Source organism: Oratosquilla oratoria, chromosome 4 (assembly GCF_046742065.1).
Source record: "Oratosquilla oratoria isolate Oo_2021 chromosome 4, ASM4674206v1, whole genome shotgun sequence".
Lineage (NCBI taxonomy): Eukaryota > Metazoa > Arthropoda > Malacostraca > Stomatopoda > Squillidae > Oratosquilla > Oratosquilla oratoria.
In genome coordinates this window covers 26,371,894-26,399,824 of record NC_134780.1, presented here as the reverse complement: position 1 = coordinate 26,399,824, position 27,931 = coordinate 26,371,894, and the positions used below count along the sequence as shown (strand labels likewise).

At 39.5% G+C, this 27,931-nt stretch overlaps 2 protein-coding genes across 10 annotated transcripts in view; one reads left to right on the top strand and one right to left on the bottom strand.

Moving 5' to 3' along the window:
- ATPCL (ATP-citrate synthase) overlaps positions 1-2,016 on the top strand; it is a 50,354-nt gene extending 48,338 nt beyond the window's left edge. The window contains exon 21 of the mRNA XM_076183696.1: positions 768-2,016. Within this exon, the coding sequence (XP_076039811.1) occupies positions 768-862 (95 nt within the window). The 3' untranslated portion in view covers positions 863-2,016. The remainder of the gene's footprint in view (positions 1-767) is intronic.
- The window catches only part of LOC143024693 (uncharacterized), a 77,151-nt gene continuing 49,986 nt past the window's right edge, over positions 767-27,931 (bottom strand). Inside the window, exons 3-9 of one of the 9 annotated variants that reach the window (XR_012966295.1) lie at positions 27,911-27,931; positions 27,654-27,808; positions 22,141-22,185; positions 19,069-19,113; positions 17,623-17,799; positions 10,245-11,529; positions 767-10,213 (exon numbers count right to left, since the gene is read on the bottom strand). The exon at positions 27,911-27,931 is cut by the window's right edge and continues 82 nt beyond it. Coding sequence is in view for 8 of the 9 variants with exons in the window: in XM_076183697.1 (XP_076039812.1) it covers positions 11,453-11,529; positions 17,623-17,799; positions 19,069-19,113; positions 22,141-22,185; positions 27,654-27,808; positions 27,911-27,931 (520 nt within the window). In the remaining variant the exon portion in view is untranslated. Of the gene's footprint in view, positions 11,530-17,622; positions 17,800-19,068; positions 19,114-22,140; positions 22,186-27,653; positions 27,809-27,910 lie in introns of all 9 variants that reach the window. The other 8 variants (XM_076183697.1, XM_076183698.1, XM_076183699.1 and 5 more) reach the window with 8 other exon arrangements.

Here is a 27,931-nt window from a genome sequence, read left to right as displayed (position 1 = left end):
CAATGCATACACTCAGTGATGAATTATGCGAGTCCTGCATGGGCTCCTAATCTCAGAGACACACCACAACACCCTTCAAATCATACACCCCATACATACATATACCAAGGCTTTTTCCCCCTTACAAAGGAGGTAGCCAAAAAGGAGGAAAAGGCATAAAATCATTACCACCCATTCCATCCCTGAATACACTCCACACCCCTCCACCCTCCCTCTCATCTTAGCACCTCCTGGATGACTGGTCATCCCTGCACCTTGTCCACTGCCCTGGGTCAGAAGCAGTGTCGCAAGACACAGCACATTCATAGCAAGGCCGCTTCATTAAATCGGCGACCCCCCCCCCCCCTCTCCGTCCCCCCATTGCATAAAAGGAGAAGACGGGGAGAAATCCCTTCGGTCTGCATCAAACCATACAACACATAATGGAAGACTGGATTATACACAATCATGCACGCAAACAACACAACATACACTCTATAAAGGATTTGCGGGAAAGCCCAGTTTCAGCTGTGGCATTCCTTGGGGAGACAGGACTGCTCGGACAGACAGTCTAGGGAACGACAACAACAACCTAGTTCCAAAAACACTTGTTACACCTACTGTAGTAATACATATTGCAACATGTGTACTACTTGCTTCTATTACTGTATTTGGAGATGTTTGCCCTTATTCACAATAGCACACATTTTTTTTACATCGTGAAGGAAGGGTGCATGGTTACCATTTTGTGTATCCTTTAATCTAATTTTGTCCCTTTTCTTTACCAGGTCACCACCTCGACCAGAAGAGGCTGAAGCAGGGTCTATACCGTCATCCATGGGATGACATTTCGTATGTCATGCCAGAACACTATTCCTCTTAAGCAACCATAATTGTTGTTGGGAAACTGTTGTTTTTATTTGGGGAAGGGGGGCAAAGAATATAGCTTTTGACGAGATTGGTTACATCTTTTAGTTGAATACATTTAGCTCAAGAAATTCCAATGAGCTATAGGAATTTTCCCACAAGTCATTCAAGAAGATGTACTTAAAGCTGTTGTCAATCTTTGCAAGAGTTAGTTTTAATTGTAACTGCATGAAAAAAAAAAAAAAAATGCAGAGCCAATAAGATGTAGTGTTGTGATGCTGTTAAATATGTTAAAGTTATTAGGACTGAAATTACATTTGTGTGACCTGTATGGCTGGACAATAATGTTATTGTAATGAAATGTGAAGTTTGAAAGAAAGGGCTTATTTTCATAATGATGAAATGGTATTGTATGTACATCATATTTATAGATGTTCCTATAGCTATTACATATATATAGCTGTGCTGTCTCTTGCTGCATTGTTTCTGACCCAGGGCAGTGGGAGGGATACAGGGATGACCCATTATCCAAGAGGAGCTAAGATGTGAGGGAAGAAAGGGTGGTGGGTGGGAGTGGGTATTTGCCTTTTGACTTGGCTATATAGATAGATGAAGTTATTACATGTTCACAAGATCCCAAGCCCTGGGAAGAGCATTAGCTAAGAGGACCATTGTATTTCATTGAAATTCCTACAGAAAGCATGGTCTGAGAAGACAATTATTGGTTGTTTCAGGTCAGTGCATGTGTTTAATGTGTGTGTATATTTGTTGAGCACAAAATAGCTAGTTTAAGTGCACTATTCCCTCCATGAGTGCTTTAGGGAGCTTGGGTTGCCTAAGTGCCATTTTTAACCACATGGCACCATGGCTTGTGGTGCAGCATGAAAAAATTAGTGTGAGGCACAAATTGGTTGCATATCAAGACATAATATATCTGATTAAATGTACACTGTTACTAGTTATTGTTCTTGATTAGTCAAAGAAGAAGAAAAATTAAATTTGTTATAGTTTGGAGTAGGAACTGAAGCATATAAAGGGAAACTCTTGTCAAGCCAACTGAAGTTGGTTCAGAGTTGGAGCTTTAGAACATTCCATGAAATGTTGGTAATCAGTTACATTGTTTCTTGTGAACAGGATTACATTAAATAAAGTGTTATAGTTTTGTAGGGATTTGATCTTTCTCTTCATGCCTCAGTGAAAGGAATTCTTGTATTACCCAAAATATGATGCATCTCCTTTAATAAAATCCAATTGCTGCTAACAGGACATCACATACATACACACATATACCAAAGGCTCCTTCCCCCTACATGGGGGGTAGCCACAAAGAAAAAGGCATAAACCACTCCCCTCCACCCTCCCTCTTATCTTGGCACCTCCTGGATGACGGGTCATCCCTGCATCCTGTCCACTGCCCTGGGTCAGAAGCAGTGTCGCAAGACACAGCGCATCCACAGCAAGGCTGCTTCATAAATACGGCGACCCCCCCCTCTCCATCCCCTCATGCAGAAAAGGAGAAGACTGGAAGAAATCCCTTCGGGCTGCGTCAATTTTCTTCTCGCACATACCTCATGCATCATAGCATCATCTATATACAACCCCTCTCCATTCACCCCTATCTTGTCCTTCCTCCACAGACATTCCTCTCTTTTGTAATGCCCCTTTCACCCCATCCATCCATCTCATCCTAGGACACCCCTTCATATTCACTCCTTCCATACTTCTTTTACTAATCTTTCTTCACTCATTCTTTCCATGTGTCCAAACCATCCTAATACCCTTTCATCAACCCTATCTCCCAGTTCCCTTTCCACCCCTGTTCTCCTCCTCACCTCCTCATTTCTTACTCTATCTAGCTTAGCAACCCCTATCATACTTCTCAGACATTTCATCTCAAACACATTCAAACTCCTTCTCTCTTCTTCTCTCATGTTCCACGTTTCTGCCCCGTACAATGCTGTTGGTACAATCTCTCCTTCATGTAACCTCCTCTTAGCATCCATTCCCAGATGTCTATTTCTCATTACACTTTTCAATCCACCAAGGCATTTACTCGCTTCTCTCAATCTACATTCTACCTCCATCCCCACTCCTCCCTTTCCTGCCACATTCGCACCCAAATATCTAAAACTATCCACTTCCTCCAGTCTTTCACCCTTAATGCTCACCTCCAGCCTGCTGTCACTCTCTCCCCTTGTACATCTCAAACTCTGTCACTAACTTCCTCAATCCCTCCTCTGATCCTGCTACAAGTGCAGTGTCATCAGCAAACAACAACTGGCTCACCTCCCACTTTTCTCCATTTTCTTTAATCATCTCCAACCCCTGACCCACTACCCTTGCATTCACCTCTCGCACCACCCCATATAGCTGAATAAATTTGTTCTGCATTAGGCTAAAACACGTACCTTGGTATAACGATTGATTACATACCAAAATCATTGGACTTTTACTTGTTTGTTTTAAGTCTTATTTTGAGGCCCTGCTGTGGAAGTGCTGCGTCTTACTGCATTACTTCTATCCTGAACAGTGGACAGGACACAGGGGTGGTCTATGTAAGAGGAACCAAGATAACTGGGACAGCAAATGGGCCTCGAAAGGGTAAAGGGCGAGTGTATGCTTTCCCTTGACCACCGCACTACATGGGAGAAAGGTTTTTTTGGTATATGTATTTTCCTTTTTGTTTTCCCACTCCCAGACATTTTTTTTCCTATAATGCTGACTTTCTACACTTTGTTAGTCTTTTTTCATTCATTCTTCTACATGTCCAAACTGCCAAAGCACTGACCTACTCAACCCAACAGCAGTCTTTCCAACCATATTCTCTGCCTTACCTTTACATTTCTCATTCTAGATGGAGGAAACTTGAGAGGTAGACCAATAATGGGGTGATGGATAAGGTAGAGGAGGCACTTGATGCAAAACAAAAATTTATCAAGCAAAGAAGAGAGTGCAGGTAATAGAAGTAAATAGAGAAATTGTGAATGGATGAAGGAATAATGCAGCCTAGAGAGATGTTTTTCTTTTATGCTCTTTAAAAGTACCAATGACTGGTACCATATGTGGTGATCCTGCAAAATGGAGAGCTAAACTGCACATTTTCAAAGCCAGTCAACCTCCAGACATCCATCAGGAGGTGCATCCCTGAGGGGCTGACATTTGGTCTCTAGACTAGCTATCGACTTGAACAGTATTTCTCACTTTTTTTTTTTAAATATGGAGATGGAGAGTTGACAGCTGGCGACTGCTCCTATCTCCTTTCCAATTCAAGCCAGTGACACAGAAACAGTGCCACACTAATACAGCACAGACAACAGTCTAAAATTTCTTCTCAGAGAAATCTATGGAGCTGCAGGTTCTCCAATTAGTGAAACTTTAGACAACAGCTAATTATGCTCCATGATTTTTTGAATGGATGAGGAGGGGGTAGCCTTATAATTCTAGCACTCCTCCCCACATAGGATAGAAAGCCAAAGAGAAGTGTCAGTTGAACTAAATTAGTGGAGTGGGAGTTGTCCAGTTTCTAGGTTCTTGTTTATCTTGGGTGTTAGAGTGAACAAGTGTAATGTTGTTTGGGAGATAACTGATAGTTATAATGTTGTTTACCTTGACATTAGCAAAACGTTTAAACAAGGTGTTCTGTAATGTTAACATATTCCAAACACACTCACACAGCGCTGATCAGCCCTACAACACTGAATCCTTGTGAGTACACAAAACTTCACATTCATGTTTTCCAAGCCTGGGAAAGCAACATGGTCTACATGCCAGAAACCATCAGTGTCAAAGGCATTTCTGTTTTCAGCCTTATACTCCACTTCTAAGAAATGTCATACCAAGTATCAAAAGGTTTAGAAGGTGAAATTAAAAGAGGGACCCGACAGCAAATGTGACCTTTGTGAGAGCGACAGGAAGAGCACTTATCTTTCTGTAAGGGCAACCAGAAATACTGTAATCTGGCTTGTGCAACACATTTATCCTTGTCAGGGTGTGTAACAATAGGGGAATTGTGAAGAAGGTGGAGCACTTCAGGAATCGGGGCAGAAGGAACTCCTAACTGATTATCCAAGTGGTGTGGTTCGTGCTTATGATCCAGTGTTGCTTGATGATGCAGGACATCAACAAGTGTGTAGTTCTGTAAATTAGGGAAAGAAGTTTGAAATGTCTGTAGTGTCACTTGATACCAAGAAGTGTATCACACACTTCCACAGTGGATCTGAATGCTGTGCAGCTTTAATGCATTCCTGAGTTAAGTTAATTGATGTGGGAGACTGATAAATGACAGCAACATGCCTACTGAGGGCATCACAAACAGAATTTGCTTTACCATGAACAAAATGGAAGGTTGGCATGAACTCCTGATTTGTCAGAAACCAAAAAGCAAGTCTGCCTGAAAGAATCTTGCCAGAGAATAAATGTAAGATGGTTTGGTGGTCAGTGTAAACATGTATTTCATATCCAAGAATATCTTTGAAATGTCTGAGGGCATACACTACAGCAAGAGCTTCTATTTCCATGGCAGTATAATTTGATTCTGTTTTGTTTAGTGTGTGACTAGCATATGCAATGGGGCAGAAATGTTACCCATGTTGTTGCATGAGAACTGCACCTAATCCTGAATAGGATGCATCAGTGTACAATGTTAAAGGAAGGTTGAAGTTTGGAAGCGCATCACATTTCTGCCTCTGGGGTGGTGTCAGAGTGCGATCCACACCGGGCCCGATGGCCCTTGACCTGTGGGCCAGATGGTGGCCCAATCGGAGCAAACAACCAAAATGTCCCCAAAAATAGAAAAAGAAACTCAAAGGGGGTAAACCACGGATTTTTCAAAAAGATCGTCAGGTCACCAATTCACCCCAAACTTACCCCAAAGGGAGAGAGTTGGGCACAGTGCACTGTGAGGTAGACATGCAGAACCTGGACCCAAGGGTGTGTGCATGGCAACCACCCAAATTTGAGCCTTTTTTCCCATTTTTTTACATTTCCGCCTCTGGTGCCCATACCATTGGCCTGAGTGGTGGCCAAGTGCAATCCACACCAGGCATAGTGGCCTTCAACCTGTGGGCCAGATTGTCAGGTCACCAATTCACCCTAAACTTATACCAAAGGGAGGGAGTCAGACCCTGTGCACTGCAAGGTAGACATGAGCAACCTGGACCCAAGAACGTATGCATGGCAACCAGCCAAATTTGAGCCTTTTTTTTTCCATTTCTGCCTCTGGCACCTGTACCATTGGTCCGAGTGGTGTGCGAGAGGAATCCACACCAGGCCTGGTGGCCCTTGACCTGGGCCAGATGGGGGGCCCAATCGGAGCAAGCGACCAAAATGACCCCAAAAACGGAAGAAAACTCAAAGGGCCCATGGATTTTCCAAAAATATCATCAGGTCACCAATTTGCAGCAAACTTGCCCCAGAGGGAGAGAGTCAGGCACTGCACTGTGAGGTAGAGATGTGGAACCTGGACCCAAGGGTGTGTGTGTGTGTGGCAACCAGCCAAAATTGAGCCTTTTCTCCCATTTTTCACATTCCCGCCTCTAATGCCAGTACCATTGGTCTGAGTGGTGTGCAAGTGGAATCCACACCAGGCCTGGTGGCCCTCAACCTGTGGGCCAGATAGTGGCCCAATCAGAGCAAGTGACCAATATTACTCCAAAAACAGAAAAAACTCAACGGAAACCCATGAATTTTCAGAAATGATTCTCAGGTCACCAATTCACCCTAAACTTACCCCAGACGGAGAGTCAGCTACAGTGCACTGCAAAGTAGACTTACGGAACCTGGACCAAAGGGTGCGTGCATGGCAACCAGCCAAAGTTGAGCCTTTTTTCCTGTTTTTCTCATTTCCAACTCTGGCGCCCATACTGCTGGCCTGAGTGGTGTCTGATTGCAATCCACACTGGGCCTAGTGGCACCTGAGGGCCAGATGGTGGCCCAATCAGAGCAAGTGACCCAATTGACCCAAGAATGAGAAAAAAGAAAGAAAAAAAAAACATCAAAGGGGACCCATGGATCTCCTGAAAAGATTGTCAAGTCACCGATTCGCCTCAAACTTACCCCAGAAAGAGTCGGGCACAGTGCATTGTGAGGTAGACATGAGGAACCTGGACCTAAGGGCATGTGCATAGCAACCAGCCAAAGTTGAGCCTTTTTTACATTTCCACCTCTGGCACCCGTATTGTTGCCCTGAGTGGCGTCCAAGTGCAATCCACACTGGGCCTGGTGGCCCTTGACCTGTGAGCCAAATGGTGGCCCAATCAGAGCAAGTGACCAAAATGACCTCATAAATTTTCAGGTCGCGATCCCAAAGCTCCAGAGGGAGAATCAGGCACAGTGCACAGTGAGGTAGATGTGAGGAACATTGACCCAAGGACATGTGTATGGCAACCAGCCAAAGTTGGGCCTTTTATCCCATTTTTCACATTTCCACTTCTGGCAACTATACCAGTGGCTTGAGTGGTGTCCAAGTCCAATTCACACTGGCACTGGGCCTAGTGGCAAAAAAACAAACAAAAAAACAACAACTATGTTAGGTTAGCTTATGTTAATATTAGGGTAGATTGGGTTAGGTTTAGTTAGCTTAGGTTATGTCAGATTATGTTGGGTTAGCTTACTTTAGAGTACATTAAATTAGGTTGGGCTAAGGTTATACAGTACTGGGTTGGGTTAGCTTACTTTATGTTGGGTTGAGTCGGGTTGGTGTGGGTTAGGTTAGGTTGCATTAGGTTATATGTATGGTTGAATTAAGTTAGGTTGGATTAGATGTGGTTGGGTTTGGTAGGGTAAGGTTATGTTAGATTAAGTATGGCTGGATTGAAATAGGATGGTTGGGGTTGGGATAGGTTATATTAGGATGGGTATGGTTAAGTTGGGTTTTGTTAGGTTTGATTAGGTGGGTTGAGTTTAATTAGCTTAGTTTAAGTTAAGGTGGGTTACATTAGATTTGGTCAAGCAGGTTGGGATGGGTCAAATTAACTCAGATTTCATTGGGTTAGGCTAGGATGGATTAGTTTGGGTTAAAGCAGATCAGGTTGGGTTAGGTCTGAAAGGTCTCCTGTTTGCATGTTTCCCATCACAATACAATGTAACTTATCTTTAATCTATATCTTTTTACACAGGACCACAGGGCTCAGACATTAGTAAATCACACAATACAATTGAAGCTTTAATATTCTTTAACATGAACACAACACACTTCACAAACTTTTAACAAATTACTTATTCTTTCATGAAAATTTTAAAAAACAATAATCTGTTACATTTTGGTGCACATATATGAAGGCAATTACTTATATTAGTATTTAACAAGAATACCATTTTCATTCCTCTCCCTTAACAAATATGATTCCAATGAGTATTTTCCTTTACACAGTTTCAGAGAGCAGTGAAACCATACACCCTGAGTCTTTGTCTTGATTACCTGGTTTTATTCATAAAATTATATTATCCTTAAGTGTTCTTGCTTTCAAGCCAACACAGTTTTCCCTAGTTCTTCCATACTGCTCATTCTCTTGTATATATATATAAAATATTTGTTGAACACTATGCTATCTTTAATCACTACTATGAATCTCTGGCCAGAAATCCACAGCCCCATGGCAGTTGGCAGTGCTCCTTGGGTTGTGTCATTGCTATCTCTGGGAGGAAATATTAGACTTGTTACATGTAAAGAGAGTTCTGGGGATACTTCTATCAATTTCATAAGTGGGAAGAGGAAGCATGCACCAGTTATTTGCTCTCCTGATGTACAATATAATATATATATATATATATATATATATATATATATATATATATATAATGACACACACACACACTCCTAATTAATAAGAGAAACAAGGGACCAATAGCAGGCAATTACTAATTCAGTACTGCAAGATGGATGACAATCTTTCCTGCTGCCCATTTCCAAATTTGGTAAAAAAAAAACTGAGGCCAAATTTTCTATATCAACTTCAATTGTATCTCCTCAAACTTTTTTAACGTGGAATAAATTGACAATTTTTGACCAGCGACATAAAAATAGTTCCATACTACTACAACACAGACATACATACATACATATCCCAATGGCTTTTTCCCCCTTATGAGGGAGGTAGCCACAGATATGGAAAAACTTCTTCCTAGAAAGATCAGGGGTGGGGGTTGGGGTATGAGGACTGTTGCCAACTAATATGGGGCTGTGGTTTTCCAGTTTATGAGGCTCATGGTAATTATTATTATCATTATTATTACTACTTCTACTATGAGAAATAAAATCATCTTTCCCTTACACAAACGAGTAAAAAGATCATCATTCTTCTATAGATGGAAATTAATCTCTAATTTCAAACTCAATGGAATCTGGACCACAAGGGAATCACAAAAGTCCCTTTAGCATTGACAGCATTTAACTTCAAGTCAATACTCCACACATAGCAAGTAATATGGAGTTACCCTTTCCTCCTTCTTCATATGAAGACAGAGAGCATAATGACAATGAAGTTATTATGAGGGGGTGCATCGGAAAAAGAGGGGCACAAATGGTGTTGCAGTGCTAGAAAAAAAGCAGAGAAAATACAAAGAAGAGCAGATGGAGAGAAGTGAGGAGAATTGAAGGGAAAGTGTTCAATTTCATCCTCTCCCCATCTATTTTCCATTTTGCTTTGAGATGAGAACTGTCCCATCTTTCCCATTTTCTGTGTTTTTGAGTAAGGACTGATAACACCCCATTCTTGCTGGGACAGAAGCCAAGTTTAAACAAAAATATATATACGTGTATATACATATTTACTCTGGCGATTTAGTCTTAATCCTCTGAAGTATAACTATCAAATATAAAACAAATATCTTAAGCCTTTACTTTTTTCCCTTTATTATCCCAATTAGCAACACAAATCTATTAATTCTACAGGGTTATTTTCTATATGGCTCAACTATGTACCTTGTATAACCCTCAGAATATCTTGTACAAATAAAACATTCAAACAAATATGCTTGAATTAAATGCTTGAAAGTACAATGTATAAAGCATAACTCTTACCAGTCATTTACAGCTGGTTTTCAGTATACAAGTAAGTACAGAAATCAATTCACACCTCCTTGCATTCTAAACAGTTACTAGAGTACATTACATGTTTTTTATGTAATTTCTACTAATTAAAAGCATGCCAGGGACCAAATACAGGTACCTGCAAGTGCTCATGCGAGATGAATGTCAAAGAGAATGGTCTCCTTGCTGCTCATTTTCAAAAATGGTCAAAACCCTCACCAAAGGTGATGCAGCCCTGAAAGGCTGACACTCAGTCAGAACCAACCACAGACATCTATCAACTTTGACTACTTCCTCTGCCTTTTCATCGATGAAAAGCCAACTGGCAAATCTCCTCTCCTTTCTACTATAAGCCTGTGACAGAAGCAACCTCACATGAATACAACACAAACAGCAGTTCAACATTTCTTCCCAGAGAGATATATAGGAAGGCCCAAGGACTGTTGCTGGCCATTGTGGGGCTGTGGGTTTCCAAGTAGTGAATCTTGTGACAACAATTATTATCAGAGCATGTCACACATTTCATTAGAATACAATGAAATAGCCAATAGCTGATGAAAAATATCCACTCAAAATTTTGCACCATTCCTATCTCAGTATTTATATACATTTGCACATGCAAATAAAAAGTCAGTGTATTTTTTGCATAAATACACACATCCACAAATTATCACTGCAAAGTAAACTAACCTTGAAATAAAACTTGTTACATTTGGTCCTTGGTATTCATGAGTGCACCATTCAATTTTGTAGATTTCCAGGTGACAGCACATCATTACTCTTCTTCAGTCTCCTTTACCACCTGACTCCACTTCTTTGGTGCACAAGGAAAAAAGTGCTTGCTACATATGAAAAAATACTTGTGCCTGTAGTGCCAAAAATACTCCACAGTTCACTTTTTTTCCCCATCCATTTTCTGCCTCACCTCCACATTTTTCAATCTATTGATTCTTGTAACACCTATTGCATGTCTGAAATATTTCATCTCATGAATATTCAGTCTCTTTCCACTTCCCTTATAATCCAAGTCCCTGTTCTGTGCAGCAATGTGGGCACAATCTTCCCCTCATTCCTTCTTTTTGTATTCATACCCAAATACCTATTTCTTGTGATAATTTTCATTTCATCCAGACATTTACTCACTTCCTCCACTTTATAATTCACTTCTACATCCAATCTTGTCTGCATTAATATGCAGATTGCTTTGCACTTATCTTTTTCACTTTTCAAAGAAACTTTAGGTAAATTTTTTTAATGACAATCTTGTTCTTATTGTTACATCAATCCATTACCCTGGGGTGTAAAGGGTATTTGTTAAATGCTAAAGGAGAAAAGAGGTCCACAGGGACATTTTTTGAAGTACTGCAAGTAGCACGTATGTGCAGATTTCCATCATGCACAGGTATTTTTGTCATCTAACTTTAATGAATACCAAGGGCCAAGTATACAAACATGGATTTGCATTCATACTCCCAATGAGTAGTAATACCATGAAGCACTGTTCATAATATCAAGAGGCAGAGGAATATGAAGTGAAACTGATCAGTCGGACGGTGCAGCAAGGCTTAATGAAACACTTCATACACCCGGGGCTGTGGGTTGATACTGTTGGGTGTAAGGTGGAGGCTGTTGCCCTTCGGTTGCATAAGGAGCTCCTGCAATGGAAAAAATATTTTGTTTTTGCCACTGTCATTGATACTGACATTATGAAAACCTGACTTTCAGCACTTTATCTGGCTATAGTTTTTGTCAATAAAGAATAGTTTTGAAATTAATCATGATCTTGTACTGGAGGTACTTCGTAATAGTGTTTCCTTATAACTTTTACACATATTAGGATGGTTTGAAAAAGAAACATAACAGAAAAATCATAAACAAAAACATTTAGTTTGATATCACATCAGTACCTACACAGAGATACTTATCTACAGTGTAGTATAACTACAAATCATCTGCAACAAATGCCAAGCTGAATTACAAAAGCATTCCACAAAACATACAGCAGCAACATTAAAAAAACTACAAATAAGCAAACTTGTAAAACACAGAATTCATGCTTCTGCAGTGCATATATTTCTTCAGGAAAGCAATGAAACATTTAAAAGGATATGTAATACAAGATATCAATTTGTTATCACAACAGTACACTCGATACACTTGCAATAATGGTTATATACTGTAGCACATGTACAATGCAGAATGATTATAAAGTGTATAAAATACACTTGCATAATTTCTGAATGGATGATTGAAAAACAAAACCATTTTAAGAAATATAGAACATTTATATTGAACAATGCTATATCACAACACATGAAAAAGTTACATTTGTATCTTTGCATGTACCTATTTCTATGATGCATGCACATACACACACATGCATACATCTTAACCCATCAACCCCCTCACCCCCACCTATCTACTTAACCTCTACTTCAACCTCAAGGACAGCCGACAACCTGCTACTGCTTCTCTCTTCATACAACTTTTTGTCTGTGACGTAGAAACAATCTTATACTAATACAACACAAGAGATATCTATGGGAGGGCCTAAAGGTCTTCTACCAGCCATCACGGGGCTGTGGGTTTCCAGTTCACGAAACTTGAGGCAATAATTATCATTATTATCCATGAGGTGCTAAGATCAGAGGGAGGAAAAGGTAGTAGATGGGATGGAAAACTGTTGCAAGTGGAGTTCCTCAGGGTTCCGTTCTTGGGCCACTTCTATTCATAGTATATATAAATGATATAGACCATGGACTAAAATCTACTGTTTCCAAATTTGCTGATGATACAAAACTGTGCGGAGTGGCAAATGATCACTCAAACCAATTAGATATTCAAGAAGATTTAGATAAATTACAGCAATGGTCTGAAAAGTGGCTAATGAAATTTAACACAAGTAAATGCAAGGTAATGCACATAGGTAAACATAACAGTAAGTACGATTACAAGTTATTTGGAAATTCGTTAACAAAAGTGGATAGTGAAAAAGATCTCGGCGTAATTATCAGTAACGACCTCAAATCATCCAAGCAGTGTATTTCAGTCTCTGAGAAAGCAAATAAGATTCTAGGACTCATTGTGCGATCTTTTGATTTCAAAAGTCCATCACTCATTAACAAGCTATATAAATCGTTAGTTCGTCCACATTTGGAATATGCTGTTTCCGTATGGTCACCGAATCTCATTAAAGATATTGACAGACTGGAAAAAGTACAACGGCGAGCCACAAAACTGATTCCAAATATCAAAAATAAATCATACGAAAATCGACTAAAACATATGAATCTGTTTTCCCTAAAAAAGCGTAGACTCAGAGGTGACTTGATACAGGTCTTTAAAATTCTAAAGGGAATTGACATAAAAAATGACCAAATTTTTACATTGAATGAGAAGCAGACAAGAAACAATGGTCTCGAACTGTCCGGAAATAGATTCAATTTGGAAGTAGGTAGAAACAACTTTGCCAACCGTGTAGTTAATGAATGGAATAAACTTCCTGCACAGGTAGTGCAATGTAGTTCAGTTCGAAGCTTTAAGAATCATTTAGATAAATACCTAAGTAAGATGCTGTAATGATTATAATTTATCTTATATTATTTGTTTTTGTTTTGTTATCATTTGTCTGTCTGATTTTCATTTATTATTAGTTATATGTCAATTTATTATTATTTACCATTTACCTGTTTGTTTATTATTTAACTATACCTATGCATTTATTTATGTATTTTATTTATTATTTACATTATCATAGTTTTTATTTATTATTTTATTATTAATATGATTTTTTTTTTTTTTTGGCATCCGACCTAGATATGGATCAAAAGGTCTCCTGTCGGCATGCTCCGCCTTTGTAGTCCTTTGTTGTGGAGTGGGTCAAAATGGGTGTGTGCCTTTTGAATTGGCTACCTCCCTTAAAAGGGGAAAAAGCCCTTAGTATATATATATATATATATATATACAAATAAATTATCATTATTATCAAATTGCTCTTTTTTAGATGATACGTCTCCTAGCAAATTCTATTGGTACTTAAAACCTTCCCTGTTTAAAATTTTAATTATATCTCAACCCTAGTAAACCGCTTGCTCTTGCCCTTAGGACCTGCTCTCCTTCAAACCAATGCCCTCTTAAAAAAGAAAATGAATAAACAAATGTATAAACAAAGTACATAAAATGAATACATACATACATACATATACCAAGGCTTTTTCCCCCTTCCAAGGGAGGTAGCCAAAAAGGGAAAGGCATAAAAACACTCCCACCCATTTCATCCCTAAATACACTCCACACCCCTCCCACCCTCCCTCTCATCTGAGCACCTCCTGGATGACGAGTCATCCCTGCACCCTGCCCACCGCCCTGGGTCAGAAGCAGTGTCGCAAGACACAGCACATCCACAGCAAGGCCGCTTCATTTAATCGGCGACCCCCCCTCTCCGTCCCCCCTTGCATATAAGGAGAGGACGGGGAGAAATCCCTTCGGGCTGTGTCAAAATTTACTCACACATACTACCCCACCCCCCACCCCCCGCCCATTCCTCCTCATGCAATCACAACATCATCCATATACAACCATTCTCCACTCACCTCTGTCTTCCGTCCTCTCCCTTCCTTCCTCAACAGACATTCCTCTCTTCCCCAAAGCCCCCTTCACCCCATCCATCCACCTCATCCTAGGACATCCCCTCATGTTCACTCCCTCCACATCTGCCTTCCATACCTCTTTTACTAGTCTTTCTTCACTCATTCTTTCCATGTGTCCAAACCATCCTAATATTCTTTCATCAACCCTATCTCCCAAATCCTTTTTCACACCTGTTCTCCTCCTCACCTCCTCATTTCTCACTCTATCTAGCCTAGTAACCCCCACCATACTTCTCAGACACCTCATCTCAAACACATTCAAACTCCTTCTCTCTTCTTCTCTTATGTTCCATGTTTCTGCCCCATACAGTGCTGTTGGCACAATCACTCCTTCATACAGTCTCCTCTTCGCATCCATTCCCAAATGTCTATTCCTCATTACACTCTTTAATCCACCAAGGCATTTACTCGCTTCTCTCAATCTAAATTCTACCTCCACCTTCACTCCACCTTTTCCTGCTACACTTGCACCCAAGTATCTAAAACTATCCACTTCCTCCAGTCGCTCTCCCTTAATGTTCACTTCCAGTCTACTGCCACTTTCACCCCTTGTACATCTCATCACCTTACTTTTACCCACATTTATCTTTAGCTTTCTTCTATCACATACTCTCCCAAACTCTGCCACCAGCTTCCTCAATCCCTCCTTTGACCCTGCCACAAGCGCAGTGTCGTCCGCAAACAACAGCTGGCTCACCTCCCACTTTTCTCCATTTTCTTTAACCATCTCCAATCCCTGACCCACTACCCTTACATTCACCTCTCGCACCACCCCATCCATGTATAAGTTGAACAGCCAGGGCGACATAACGCATCCTTGACGAAGTCCCACCTTTACTTCAAACCACTCACTCTCTCCATTTCTAATCCTAACACATGCTCTACTACTCTCATAAAAACTCTTGACAGCTCCCAAAAGCTTTCCTCCTATCCCATAAATCTGCATAACCTCCCACAGTGGCTTTCTGTCTACCCTATCATAAGCCTTTTCCAGATCCATAAAAGCCCAAAAAACATCCTTCCCCTTTCCTATAGCTTTCTCACATATCTGTCTTACCACAAAGATCTGATCTACACAACCTCTACCTGTCCTAAATCCACACTGTTCCTCACCAATTACTCCTTCTGTTCCTCTCCTAATCCTCTCAATCAAGATCCTCCCATAAGCCTTCCCTACTACACTTAACAGGCTAATCCCTCTGAAACTACTACATTCACCCTTGTCCCCTTTTCCCTTGTAAAGAGGAACTATACAGGCACTTCTCCAGTCCTCCGGTACTCTACCCTCTCTCCAGCAAACATTAAATAACCTCACCAGCCAGTCCACCATCACTGAACCTCCCTTTTTCAGACATTCTGCATGGCATCCATCCAGACCAGGTGCCTTACCTGCTTTCATCATCTTTACAACTGCCTTCACCTCATCCTTCCTTATTTCTCCTCCATTCTCCTCACTCATCACTCTCATTTTCTTCGCATTTCCCACTGCAGCTATCTTTCCTTCCCTATCCTCCTTCACATTTAGCAACTCCCTAAAATATTCTGCCCATCTTCCCCTTACTGCCTTCTCTTCCATTATCATCTCTCCATCTGTACCTTTTACCTTTTCTTCCCTACTTGATTCGCCTCCTCTTCCTCTCTTAATTTCTTTCCAAAACATCTTCTTATTACTTTCAAAATTTTCTGTCATACTCCTACCCCATTTCACATCTGCTCTCCTCTTTGCCTCCTTTACCTTTTGCTTTACTTCTCTTTTCTTTTCTTTGTACGTCTCATATGACTCCCCCGTCCTCTTTTGTAACCAATCTGTGAATGCTCGCTTCTTCTCTTCTACAACCTTCTTTGTTTCCTCATCCCACCATTCATTACCCTTTCTTCTATTTCCCCCTGTCCTTCTTGTTCCACACACCATCCTTGCACACTTTAAGACTCCCTCCTTGAACCATCCCCATTCCTCCTCCACCCCCATCTCTGCTCCATCCTTTACTCCCTCCCACTCCTCCTTCAGCTACTTTTCGTACTCCTTCTCCTTTTCCTTTTCATTCAAGGAGTTCACTCTAAGAACCTCCCTACCTTTTGTCCCTTTCCTCTTTCTCCATCTATCCTCCACTCTCAGCTTACCTTCCACCAAAAAATGATCTGATATTCCCCCACCCTCTCCCCTTAGCACATGTACATCCTTAACTCTTCCTATCATAATCCTATTTACCACTACATAATCCATTAGCGCTCTATCTACCACCCTTCCCTCCACCACCCTCTCCCATGTGTACTTATGCTTGACTTTCTTCCGAAACACTGTATTTGCTATCATCAACTCTCTTTCTAGACACATTTCCACCATCAACTCTCCACTACGATTCTTTCCTGGAACTCCACATTTCCCAACCACTCCATCGATTGGACCATTTCCCACCCTAGCATTAAGGTCTCCCAGTACTATTACATTGACATTTCTTCCTAAACCCTCTATGCACTCATTTAAATCTATCCAAAAGGCCTCCCTTTCTTCCACGCTCTTCTCACTGCCAGGCCCATATGCACTTACAAAGACCCACATCTCCTTTCCCAGTTTCACCTTCATCCACATTATCCTTGAGGAAACCTCCTTCCACTCCACTACCTGTTTACCTATCTCCTCACTTACTAGAAAGTGAATAATAACAATGAATAATAACAACAATAATAATATGAAATGCTTTGATTTGCACCAAATTTAACCGAAAGCTAGGTCTGTTCCTATACTTTGTCCTGGATTCTGCCCTCAGCTGAATGAAATCATATGGTATTTGTCAACAGTATGTTGACCAGTTTGAAAGTAAATATGACAGTTAAAGATTATTGAAAAAAGACATACATGCACTATTGTTATTCATGTTTGGAAGAATTGCATAGTGTGTCATGTATTACCCCAGGATGTTAAAAGTGTGAAGTTTACAAGTTTTCACATGCAAAAGGTTCAAGAAGCCAGCAATGTGCAAAATCTGTAAAATGCTACAATTAAAAGAATAACTATGAATTCTCTTCAAATGTTCTACAGAAAAAAATCCAAGAGGAAGTCCAATGAATAGAAAGTTGTTAAAGTTGATAGGAAAGTACCTATAGTTGGATAGCCTGAACCTGCAGGAGGAAGTGGAGGTAGATTTGGCTGAGAATCTGTTCCTGGAGGAGGAGCTGTTACAGGATACTGTGCCCCAGGAACAGGAGCCATCCAAGGTGGGGGTGCCATACCTGGTTGAGGAGCCATACCAGGAGGGGGTGCTACACCAGGAGGGCCTGATGAAAGGGCCCAGGAAGATAAAGGGGTCATTTCAGAACTGGCTGTAAGCTGCTAGTGCCTGTACTACAGAAACATGTTGCAGCACATGGTGATACATATTACATTTCATTCCTGCTATAGGTATACAATTCTATGCAGCTGAGGGGCAGGAATTAGGTTGCAAGGGATTTTCCTTGAACAAGACACCTAAAGTTTGCCTCTCAGTTGTATAAAATCATCTGCCACTAGCTGCAACAAAGTATATATTGTATTCTACCATGTTGAAGTGGTTAATAGGCCTCTGTGGGAAGGATCTAAATGTTAGTTTGTCATTTCCTGATTAAAGAAGCAAAAGGGAGATAAGCATTAAGTAACATGAAAACAATTCAACTGCTGAACCTTACACAGTATTCTCATAAGGCCCTCATAATTAGTCAAGGTTAGCTACCTTAATATCTATAGTTAAACAGCTCGTCATTTAATTATAAGAGTAACCATGGAACTAATAATACTGATGGTCCTTTAACGTGTTATCTCGAGAGAACCATCTCCCCAGTGCCCATCTTGAAATCCTATCGACACTAGTCCCTATATGTGAAAGATACATTTCACAAAATATAAATTCACACAGTGAATACTGTACTCAATGTACATTTCAATTTGATGAAACAAAGACAATAGCACAACTTATTGTAGTATCCAAAGTATAGCCCAAGCTCAAACAATACACAAGTTCAAGTCTAAATATGATGACTGGAAATCAAAGATATAGATTAAGTCGGAACCGTACATAAATTTGAGTCTAGGTATGTTAGAAAATTAGAGAATAAGAGACAGGACCCAACAATTGCTGATCTTTTCCCATAAACTACAATTAGGTAAATACATAACAAACTTACATGAAATTTTATGCATCAAAATGGGGTCTGAATTGGTTTAATGTGTATATGTGAATTCATACAAGGGAGACAAATAATAAGGGATTGATGAGCTTAGTGAGGTGAACCCTCATTTGGACAAACAAAAAAAAATAGGGAAATGTATGTGACCTTACCTCAACATTTTCTGATGAATACTATTTTGCTACAACACAAATGATTAGTAAACCTTTAACACTTTTAAGTTCACAAGAGATACATCCCAGTGATGTTGGTTGGATAGCCATCATCTGACTATCTAAAAATATTCATTCCAGTCAAACAAGATGCAAGCTAAACTCATTCCATACTGACAAAATTTGAGAATTATTTCTCATCGAATCCATGCATCCTAAACAGCAACCATACCTTGGGGTGGATATGCTGGATATGCTGGATAAGACCCTGGATAAGCTGTAGTCCATTCCACAGCAAAGCAATAGCAAAAGAAAAAGTATGAATTTAGATGTGCTATTACCAAGACTTTAGAAACTAATACACTAAGATCAGTCATGCAAAAACAGCAAATCTAGTGTATGTAAAGGTTATACGTCAATATCTACATACACTTTTGCAAAATTTTGCTGATATAAATTCTATCTATATACCAAGGGTTGTTTCCCCTTACCCAGGGCGGTGGGTAAGGTGCAGGGATGACCCGTCATCCAGGAGGTGCTCAGATGAGAGGGAGGGTGGGAGGGGTGTGGAGTGTATTTAGGGATGAAATGGGTGGGAGTGTTTTTATGCCTTTCCCTTTTTGGCTACCTCCCTTGAGATGGGGAAAAAGCCTTGGTATATGTATGTATGTATGTATGTTTCCCCTTACCAGGAAGGTAGCCAAAGTCAAAAGGCATATACCCACCCCCACCCATTCCATCCCTATACACCACCCTTTCCTACCTCTCACCTTACCTCCTCATCGATGACGGGTCATCCCTGTATCCCGCCCACTGCCCTGGGTGACCCCCACCCTCTCAGGCTGTGTCATAATGTCATTCACACACAACCATTCCCTAACTGCCCCCATCCCCTTCCTTGGATCACATTATCGTCTATACACAGCCATTTTCCACTCACCCACATCTCCTGCCTTCTCTCTTCCTTGCTCAACAGACATTCCCTTCTTCCTCAATGTCCCTTTCATCCTCTGTCACCCCATCATGTTCACCCAATCCACCTCTGCCTTCCACACCTCTTTTACCAATCTTTCTTCACTCATTTTTTTTTCATAGAATTTATTGTGAACTATTATATTCATAATAAATTATATGAAAAAAAAAAAAAAGTGAAACCATCGAACATATCAGACAGCCCTTTTCTATCTTATAAGGGAAGCGGCTGAATCAAAGCATATACGTACTCACACCACATCCATCCAAAACACATTTGTTGACTCTTGCATCTTAGCACCTCCTGAACGAAGGTACATACTCCATTACACCAGGGTCAAAGGCAATGAGATGACACAACAACCATAACAACTACTTTTAATACCAAATATACTAAAAGGCCTTTTCACCCTCATAAAGGGGTAGCCTAATCAAAGCATAAACCCATTCTTCACCCATCCCACACCTATCCAAAACTCATTTGTTGTCTCTTCTAAGCTCCTTGTGGATAAGTAGTCATCTCTGTCCCCCACCCATTGTTCAGGTCAGAGGCAATGCAGTAATACACATCTCCACAGCATGGCCTGGCAACCAAAGTTGATTTACCCCTACACCTTCACTATATACCAACCCTCCCCCCTCATTCATTCAAGAATTTTTAGAGCTGACAAGAAGAAATCCCTTCTGGCCACATTAATTTTTCATTCATTCACAACCAATATCTGCTCACACCTATCTCTTGCACCCTTCTTTCCCTGCTCAACAAACATTTTTCTTGTACCCAAAGCCCCTTTCACTCTGTCCATCTACCTCATTCTTATTCTTTCCCTGAAATTTACTCAATCCACCTCTGCCTTTCACACTCTCCATTCATTTTTTCCATGTACCCAAACCATTCTAGTACTCTCTGGTTTACTCTTCCTGCTAGCTCTTTCCAACACCATTCTCTTCCTCACCTCCTCATTTCTCACTCTATCCATCCTTGTAACACCCACCATACCTTTTAAACACTTCATTTCAAACATGTTTATGCTCTTCTTCTTTTCTGCTTTATTTCTGTTACCAAAACATATTTTTATTCTTTTCAAAGTTTTGCCAAGCACCAAACCAATTTCGTCTGCACTCCTCTTTGCCTCCCTCACCTTGCATTTTGCTTCTACTCTTCTGTATCACTTGTATGCTTTCCTAGTTTTATTTTACACCCAATCTTCATATGCTTGCTTTTCTTCTTCCACCACCACATTCACCTCTTCATCTCTCCCTTTGCCTCCTCTCCTTCTGGTCCCTCCAATCTTTCTCAACCCACATACTTTCTTTGTCCACTTTAGCACTTCCTCCTTGGAACATATTCATTCCTCCTCTACTTCAGTTTCTCTTTTCTCCTTCACTACCTCCCATACTTGTTCACCCTCAGCTCTTCTCTGCTTCTCTTTTCCTCCCCTGTACAAGTATTTTAACTCCACACTCAATTTCCCTTCTAATGAATAATTATTTGACAATCCCCTACTTTTTCCCCTGAATACATTTACCTCCAGAACTCTGTCCATTAATGCCCCCTTGAGCAACCTCCCATCTACCACACTGTCTCATGCATAATTTTGATTGTCTATTTTCTTAAACACTGTTTGCTATCATCAACTCCCTTTTTAAATACATCTCTAACATCTCTCTTCACCAATTATGCCCCTTGTTCCTCTCCTAATCCTCTCAATTAACCCCTCCTTAGGGCCAATGACAAGTACCTACTTGTGGTGATCCTGTAAGATGGAGAAGCTGCCCATTTTCAAAATCCATCAACCCCTTCACCTCCATTAGGAGCTGCCCTGAGGGTGGTGATAGTCTCTAAACTGTGCCCAAGATTTCTACAAATTTCAGTATTTCTTACACCCACAAATGGAGAGCTGACAATTGATAGATAGTTTCCTTCTTACTACTCTGAGCCAGTGACATGAAAATAGTACCACATTAATACAAAATGGCTATCACTCCAACGTTTCTTTCCAGAAATATCTATGAGAGTTCCCTAGGGCCATTACTAGCCATTGAGGGGCTGGGTTTCCAGTCAATGAACTCCAAGGCAACAATGCTTATCATTAGTACTCTAATACAGCTTACCAACTACACTAACAGAATGATCCCTCAAAGACTACTACAGTCATACTGGTCTCCTTTTCTTTTGTAAAGTAGAACTACACATGCACTCCTTTAATCCACAGGTACACTTTCTTCCTACAGATACACATTAAACAACCTCACCAGCAATTTCACTTACTATTACAAAATTAGATCATTAGTTCTCATCAAATCCATGCATCCTATACAACAATCATACCTTGAGGTGGGTTGGCTGGGTATGCTGGATAAGACCCTGGATAAGCTGTAGTCCATTCCACAGCAACCAATGCAAGAAAAAGTTAAAATTTGGATGTCCAGTTACTGTTAACTTAGGAATTAATACTGTACAATGATCAGCAGTCATGCAAAAACAGCATATCCAGTGTATGCAAGACATTCTCATGTTGTATAGATATATGTCAACATTCACATACACTTTTGCAATTTTGCAGGTCTAAATTCTTTAAAAACAAAATGTTAAAGGTAATTTTTACAATCAATTAAAAGAAAAAATAAATACTGTACATGACTGATAAAATGTTGTGTCCCATGCAACACCCACAACAGAAATAATTAAACCATTCTTAAAAATGAAGCAAATTGATTGCTTAAGCTCATGAATTATACTACTTTGGGCAATTTATATAAAAATTAATAAGATCTAATAACTCATTGCCTTTCCATCCTGCACATAATTTCCAATTACAGTATGTTTTATATACGTCTCATTAGTTATTACTTCAACAATGTTAGTATTCTGTGGTGATTAAATTAGCATGATTTATGCTCGAGAGAAAATTACAGTAAGTACATTTTCTCACTGATGATTACATATAGTAATCTCAAATTACACCTTCATACAACATAACAATTAACCAAATACTACTATTGCAGTTCATCAAAATAGACATGCTTGATGAATGCAATTTTAGTCATATACACATTCAGTTACTAAGTCTTCCCATATTCCTACATTACTTCATGCATTTTCCTGGGGCAAACTCCAAATGACTATATTCCAAGAAGGGACTCCATCTTGACTAAGGTCTAGTATTTACCTAGTTGTAATATACGGGAGGGGAGCTATGCTCGTGGTGACCCGTCTTTGTATCTCTCCGCATCAAGTTTTATCTTGTTCAGGCCAAGAAGCTGCTCTTAAGGTGAACAACATTTTCTGGCCTTCTTAACAAAATATAGTACTGTTGTAATAATGAGGATAAATGATTTACCTAAACATCAATACTGTTATAAAAGTCTTATCTAGAATAACAGTTGTCAATTCACTGATGCATCGAGTTTAAAGAACTTTAAAATCAATGCATCAGTGAGGAGGACAACTTTGTTATCTAACCCTCACTGTTCGCAGGTACACCAGGATTATGGAGGAAACCAATTGTCATCTTGGTCTGTTGCCACAGATCCTCCACCCCAGATACGTTGTATTAAAAAAAAAAAAAAAAAAAAAAAAAAAAAAAAAAAAAAAAAAAAAAAAAATATATATATATATTATATATATATATATATATATATATATATTATATTATCTACATATATAATAATAATAATAATAATACACATAAATAAAATGAAATAATAATAATAACAAACAAGTCATACTTGATAATGATAATAATATAAGTTTTCATCTCTGTGTCGATCTTAAACTTACCACCTTTCAATTAATTTATGTATTTTAATTCAACAGTTTCCTCTTAGGTAACTCCAAAAGTTGATACATCCATATGGAAATCTAATTTCTTTGATATCCTTCAGGCACTTTGTATCTAAAGTCACATGTAGCAGTGAATGGAAGTATTTCTATTGAGGTGAATTATAGAGTTAAAAAAACAGGTAAATGTCTGGGTGGAATGAAATGTGCTATGAGAAATGCAACATGTACCTAAGAATGAATCCAAAGAGAAGGTTATATGGAGGAGTGATTGTATTCATTGTGTTGTATGGAGTACAGACTTGGAGTATATGGGAGATGAGGTGTTTGAGAAATATAATTGTTGAGGTGGTTTGGGTATATGGAAAGAATGAGAAAGACTAGCAAATAGTATGGAAAACAGAAGTAAATGGATGGACTAAAACAGGAAGGTCAAGAAAGAGTTTGATGGGGTGAGTAGGGTTTTGCAAAAGATTGGAATGAATGGAGGTGATTGAATGAATGATGGGATGACATAGCCTGAAGGGATGTCCTCAGTTGCTTCATAGCGATTGAATGAATGATGGGATGACATAGCCTGACGGGATGTTCTCAGTTGCTTCATACCTTACATGAGTAGAAGGACTGCCATACAGTGAAGCAGTGGTGGTAAACCATCTCAATTGCCAGAGCCTGCTGTGGAGGAGCTGTGCCTTACTACATTGACTTTGACCCAAGCAGTATAGTTAGGAACAGAGGGAACTTTTACCCTAAAGGTGCCGAGATGGGAGGGATGGGTGAATGGATTTCATTTGTTCATAATATGGATAAATGCTCTGACTTAGTCACCCCCTTATAAGAAGGAAGGTCTCTGGCACAAACACGCTTTGTCTTTCTTCAATCTTTCCCATGACCTCTTGTCATTTCCATCCCAAACAGATAACTTCCCAGTCAATTTTGTCCCCTACTTCCATCATTCAGAACATAGCAACCATGTTATTCTTCTTCTCCTAATAACAGGCACAACTAAGCTTCTTAATCCAACACTTGCTAACCTCCATTTGTGAAGACATTTGGACCCAGGATATAAACCCATTTTTGGAACTGGCCCAAGACATAAAACACCACCAATTCCCAAAGTGGGCTTATGTCCTGGGCCCAAACATTCACACTAGTGGTGATTGGCAAGTGTTGGATTAACCACTTTGGTACAATGACACCTATGTAGGCATCATGAGGCAAAAGTGGGTATATAAGGATGCCAGTGTTGGCATTTTTTTTTTTTTTGTAGTTCTACACGAGTTATCCCCAGATTCTGTGAACTGGTTTGATCACATTTTCTATGGCTTTATATCTTATAATGCAAGTAGTGCAATGCCAATTACATATGGCAGTTAATGCTACATATGAGAAATTGAGTTGTAATGAAGTGGTTAAGAGACCCAGGTATAATTTAGTTTCTCTTGGCTAAAGAACATTTTGGTTGTTGTTCTTTGTATTCTTTCAATTTTACTCATATTTTTCTTTTTGTGTGGGGACCACACCACTGCTACATATTCTCAGATCAGGTTCTCTAATTTTTTTTTTATCATCTCTCCATCAAAAAGTTAAATAGCCACTCATATTCATCGATTGTTTATGTCTCATAAAATATTGTTTATGTGTTTACTGAGTGACAAATCATCCATGACCACCACTTCCAGGTCATTTTCTTTTGCTATTGTAACTGCTTTATTTCCCCCTTGAATAAATCATTGCCTCTTTGTACCATTGCCCTTTTCTAATCCTTTGCACTTTATTTGCCAAAGACCTTATAAAGAAGGTGACCAAATCAAAGTATACACCACATCATACACATATAAAACCTATCCAACCACATCACCTTCAGGAATGAGGGTATCCCTGTACCCCATCACTCTTCTTGGGCCACAGGCAATGTAGTACCTCTTTCACAGCAGGGCATGACAGCCAGAACTAAATCACTTCCCACCCCCCACCACTTCATCACATGGTGACACCCCTCATCCTCAAACTTTCTGATTTAATAGCATTTACAGCTCCATATAGAGGTGTGGGTGATGATGAATTTTGAAAATGGGTGGCACAGACACAAATTTAATGTCTGTCCTGCAGAACCACCATTTGCATGTACCATTCTTGGTCCCTTTGTCTTGTGTATTTTGACAACCAAGGCAAGTGGCAGTAACATTGGGTGCATTTCAACATTTCTCTACTTTTCATGCTGCCTTATGTTATACATAATGCCTTTTGGGTTATGCAGCATGCCCTCCCTACAGAGACAGCAATTTACAGGATTCTGACCATATCCTTATGCTACTAAAAAGTTATCTCACAGAAACTGATTATACCTTCCTAAAGACACATACCAAATGCTGGAGAATAGAAAACATTTTGGCAAAACTGGCTGCAATAAATGAAGTTTTAAGCCATTTCCCTTTCTGTGCATAGTGAATTCATACAGAAAACTGTGCAATCTAAAGCAGAAAGTTAACTCCCACATGAAACACAGGTACAGAAAACCCAAAGAGAATAATTAAGATAAAGAAATTATTCTATATTAAACACACCTCATTTCATGATGGTAGCCAGCAGTATGTATCATGATTATTTTGACCATATGGTATCATAATGAAATCTGTCTGGGCTTTGATAACCATCATTTGTAGCAATGAGGGTAGTTGTAAAATAGAGAATAGCATAAGAGAATGGTACAGCACAGATTTAAACAAGGCAAAAGTTACCCACAAGGCCTACAAAGACTTCATACACCAAAGCCTTTATATCCAAAAGCATTCAGTGGCAAACAACTTAACATCAGGTAGTTCAGAAATAACAACAGTGTATTGAATATACCATAACATTCAGCAGTTTCCTTCCTCCACAGCAACTGGTGTGTACTGTGAGGCTGTAAGGACAAATGAAAAAGATTAAGTCTTGATGATGGGTAACTTCATGAACCTTGAAACTACCTAAAATAACATTCAGAACCAAGCCCTATCTTTCCCAAACCATGCAAGCAAGAATAATTTGACTATCTTCATGCAAAAAGGAAGAATATGTATAGGTAAAGCACAGCCAATGTATTTAAAACTTACTCTGCCCTGGTTACCAATAGTAGCTATGATAGACTTGCTAATATAATCACCACAGAGTACCAGACCAAATCCAAAATTGTAAATGAAATATGAATGACTATAATACACATTATATGCTATATGACAGCCCTTCAAAAAAAATCCAATCATAAGCGTACAAAACCAAAAATATTTAAGTGAATGTATCTTTGCATGAAACTGAAAAAGAAAATATATAGAAAACAAAATCTTATGACCTACAGCATGATATACAGGCAATCATTACTCTGGTGACCATACATATGGCCAATGAAATTAAATCAAGATATATTTTCATCAAAACATTAGGCAAGGAACACTAGCTAAAATGTTTTTAAACAAAATCAGCTTATTTTCCACAAAATCTGCCAGTATCCAGTAGTAACCACACACTGTCCATTTTCTATTTTCTAACCTAACTGCAAAGATTTAACAGTAATGAGTGTAATAATTATAAATTCTATTAATAGTTAATGGTGCAAATAAATACTGCCACTCCCCCTTCTCTTTCTTTTTCTTAGAGTTAACCTTGCCCTGAAATCTCCCACTGACCTGTGGCAGCCAATCAGCAATAACCAATACTCTCTAATCCCTACAACCCATATAAGTTAGCCATCATGCATCTGACACAGCATTTTGTCCCGAGACAGGAAGAGAGAGGGAGAAATCTTTCCTCTCAAGGACCTAATTTAAACTTCCTCATTGAATTTTACTTTCATTGTTTCAGGACTTTCACCAACTCCATGTCATGAAATGCCCACAAATACTGATATCTATGTTTTGAATTCTATATATATTTTTTTTTCAAAAGCCTGAATCCATAAGCCGTAGACACCCACCTCCAATGAATAATATTTGATGATAAATCTTTACTGCTAAAAGATATACTAATGCAGTAAGCATGCTTTTCAAGTTTCTCTTGGTAAACCTAACCTATGCATTTCTCACCTTGTGGAGGGGGTGCTCCAGGTTGACCTGGAGGAACATACGTGTGCAGAGGTGTGGCATTGGGGTCTTGCATGGGTGGGCCCTGCTGCATCTGCATCTGACCACCAGCACCACCTTGACGGAAGTTGACCCCTGGGATTTTGCTCAAAATGTTCCTAAGTGAAAATAAGATATATGAAAAGCCATTTAAACATTTGAAAACGGAGTCACTTGAATGATCAAAAGTGGGTCTATAAAAGTGGAGGAATGTTACGTACTTTCCTTTGCCTCCCTTGATG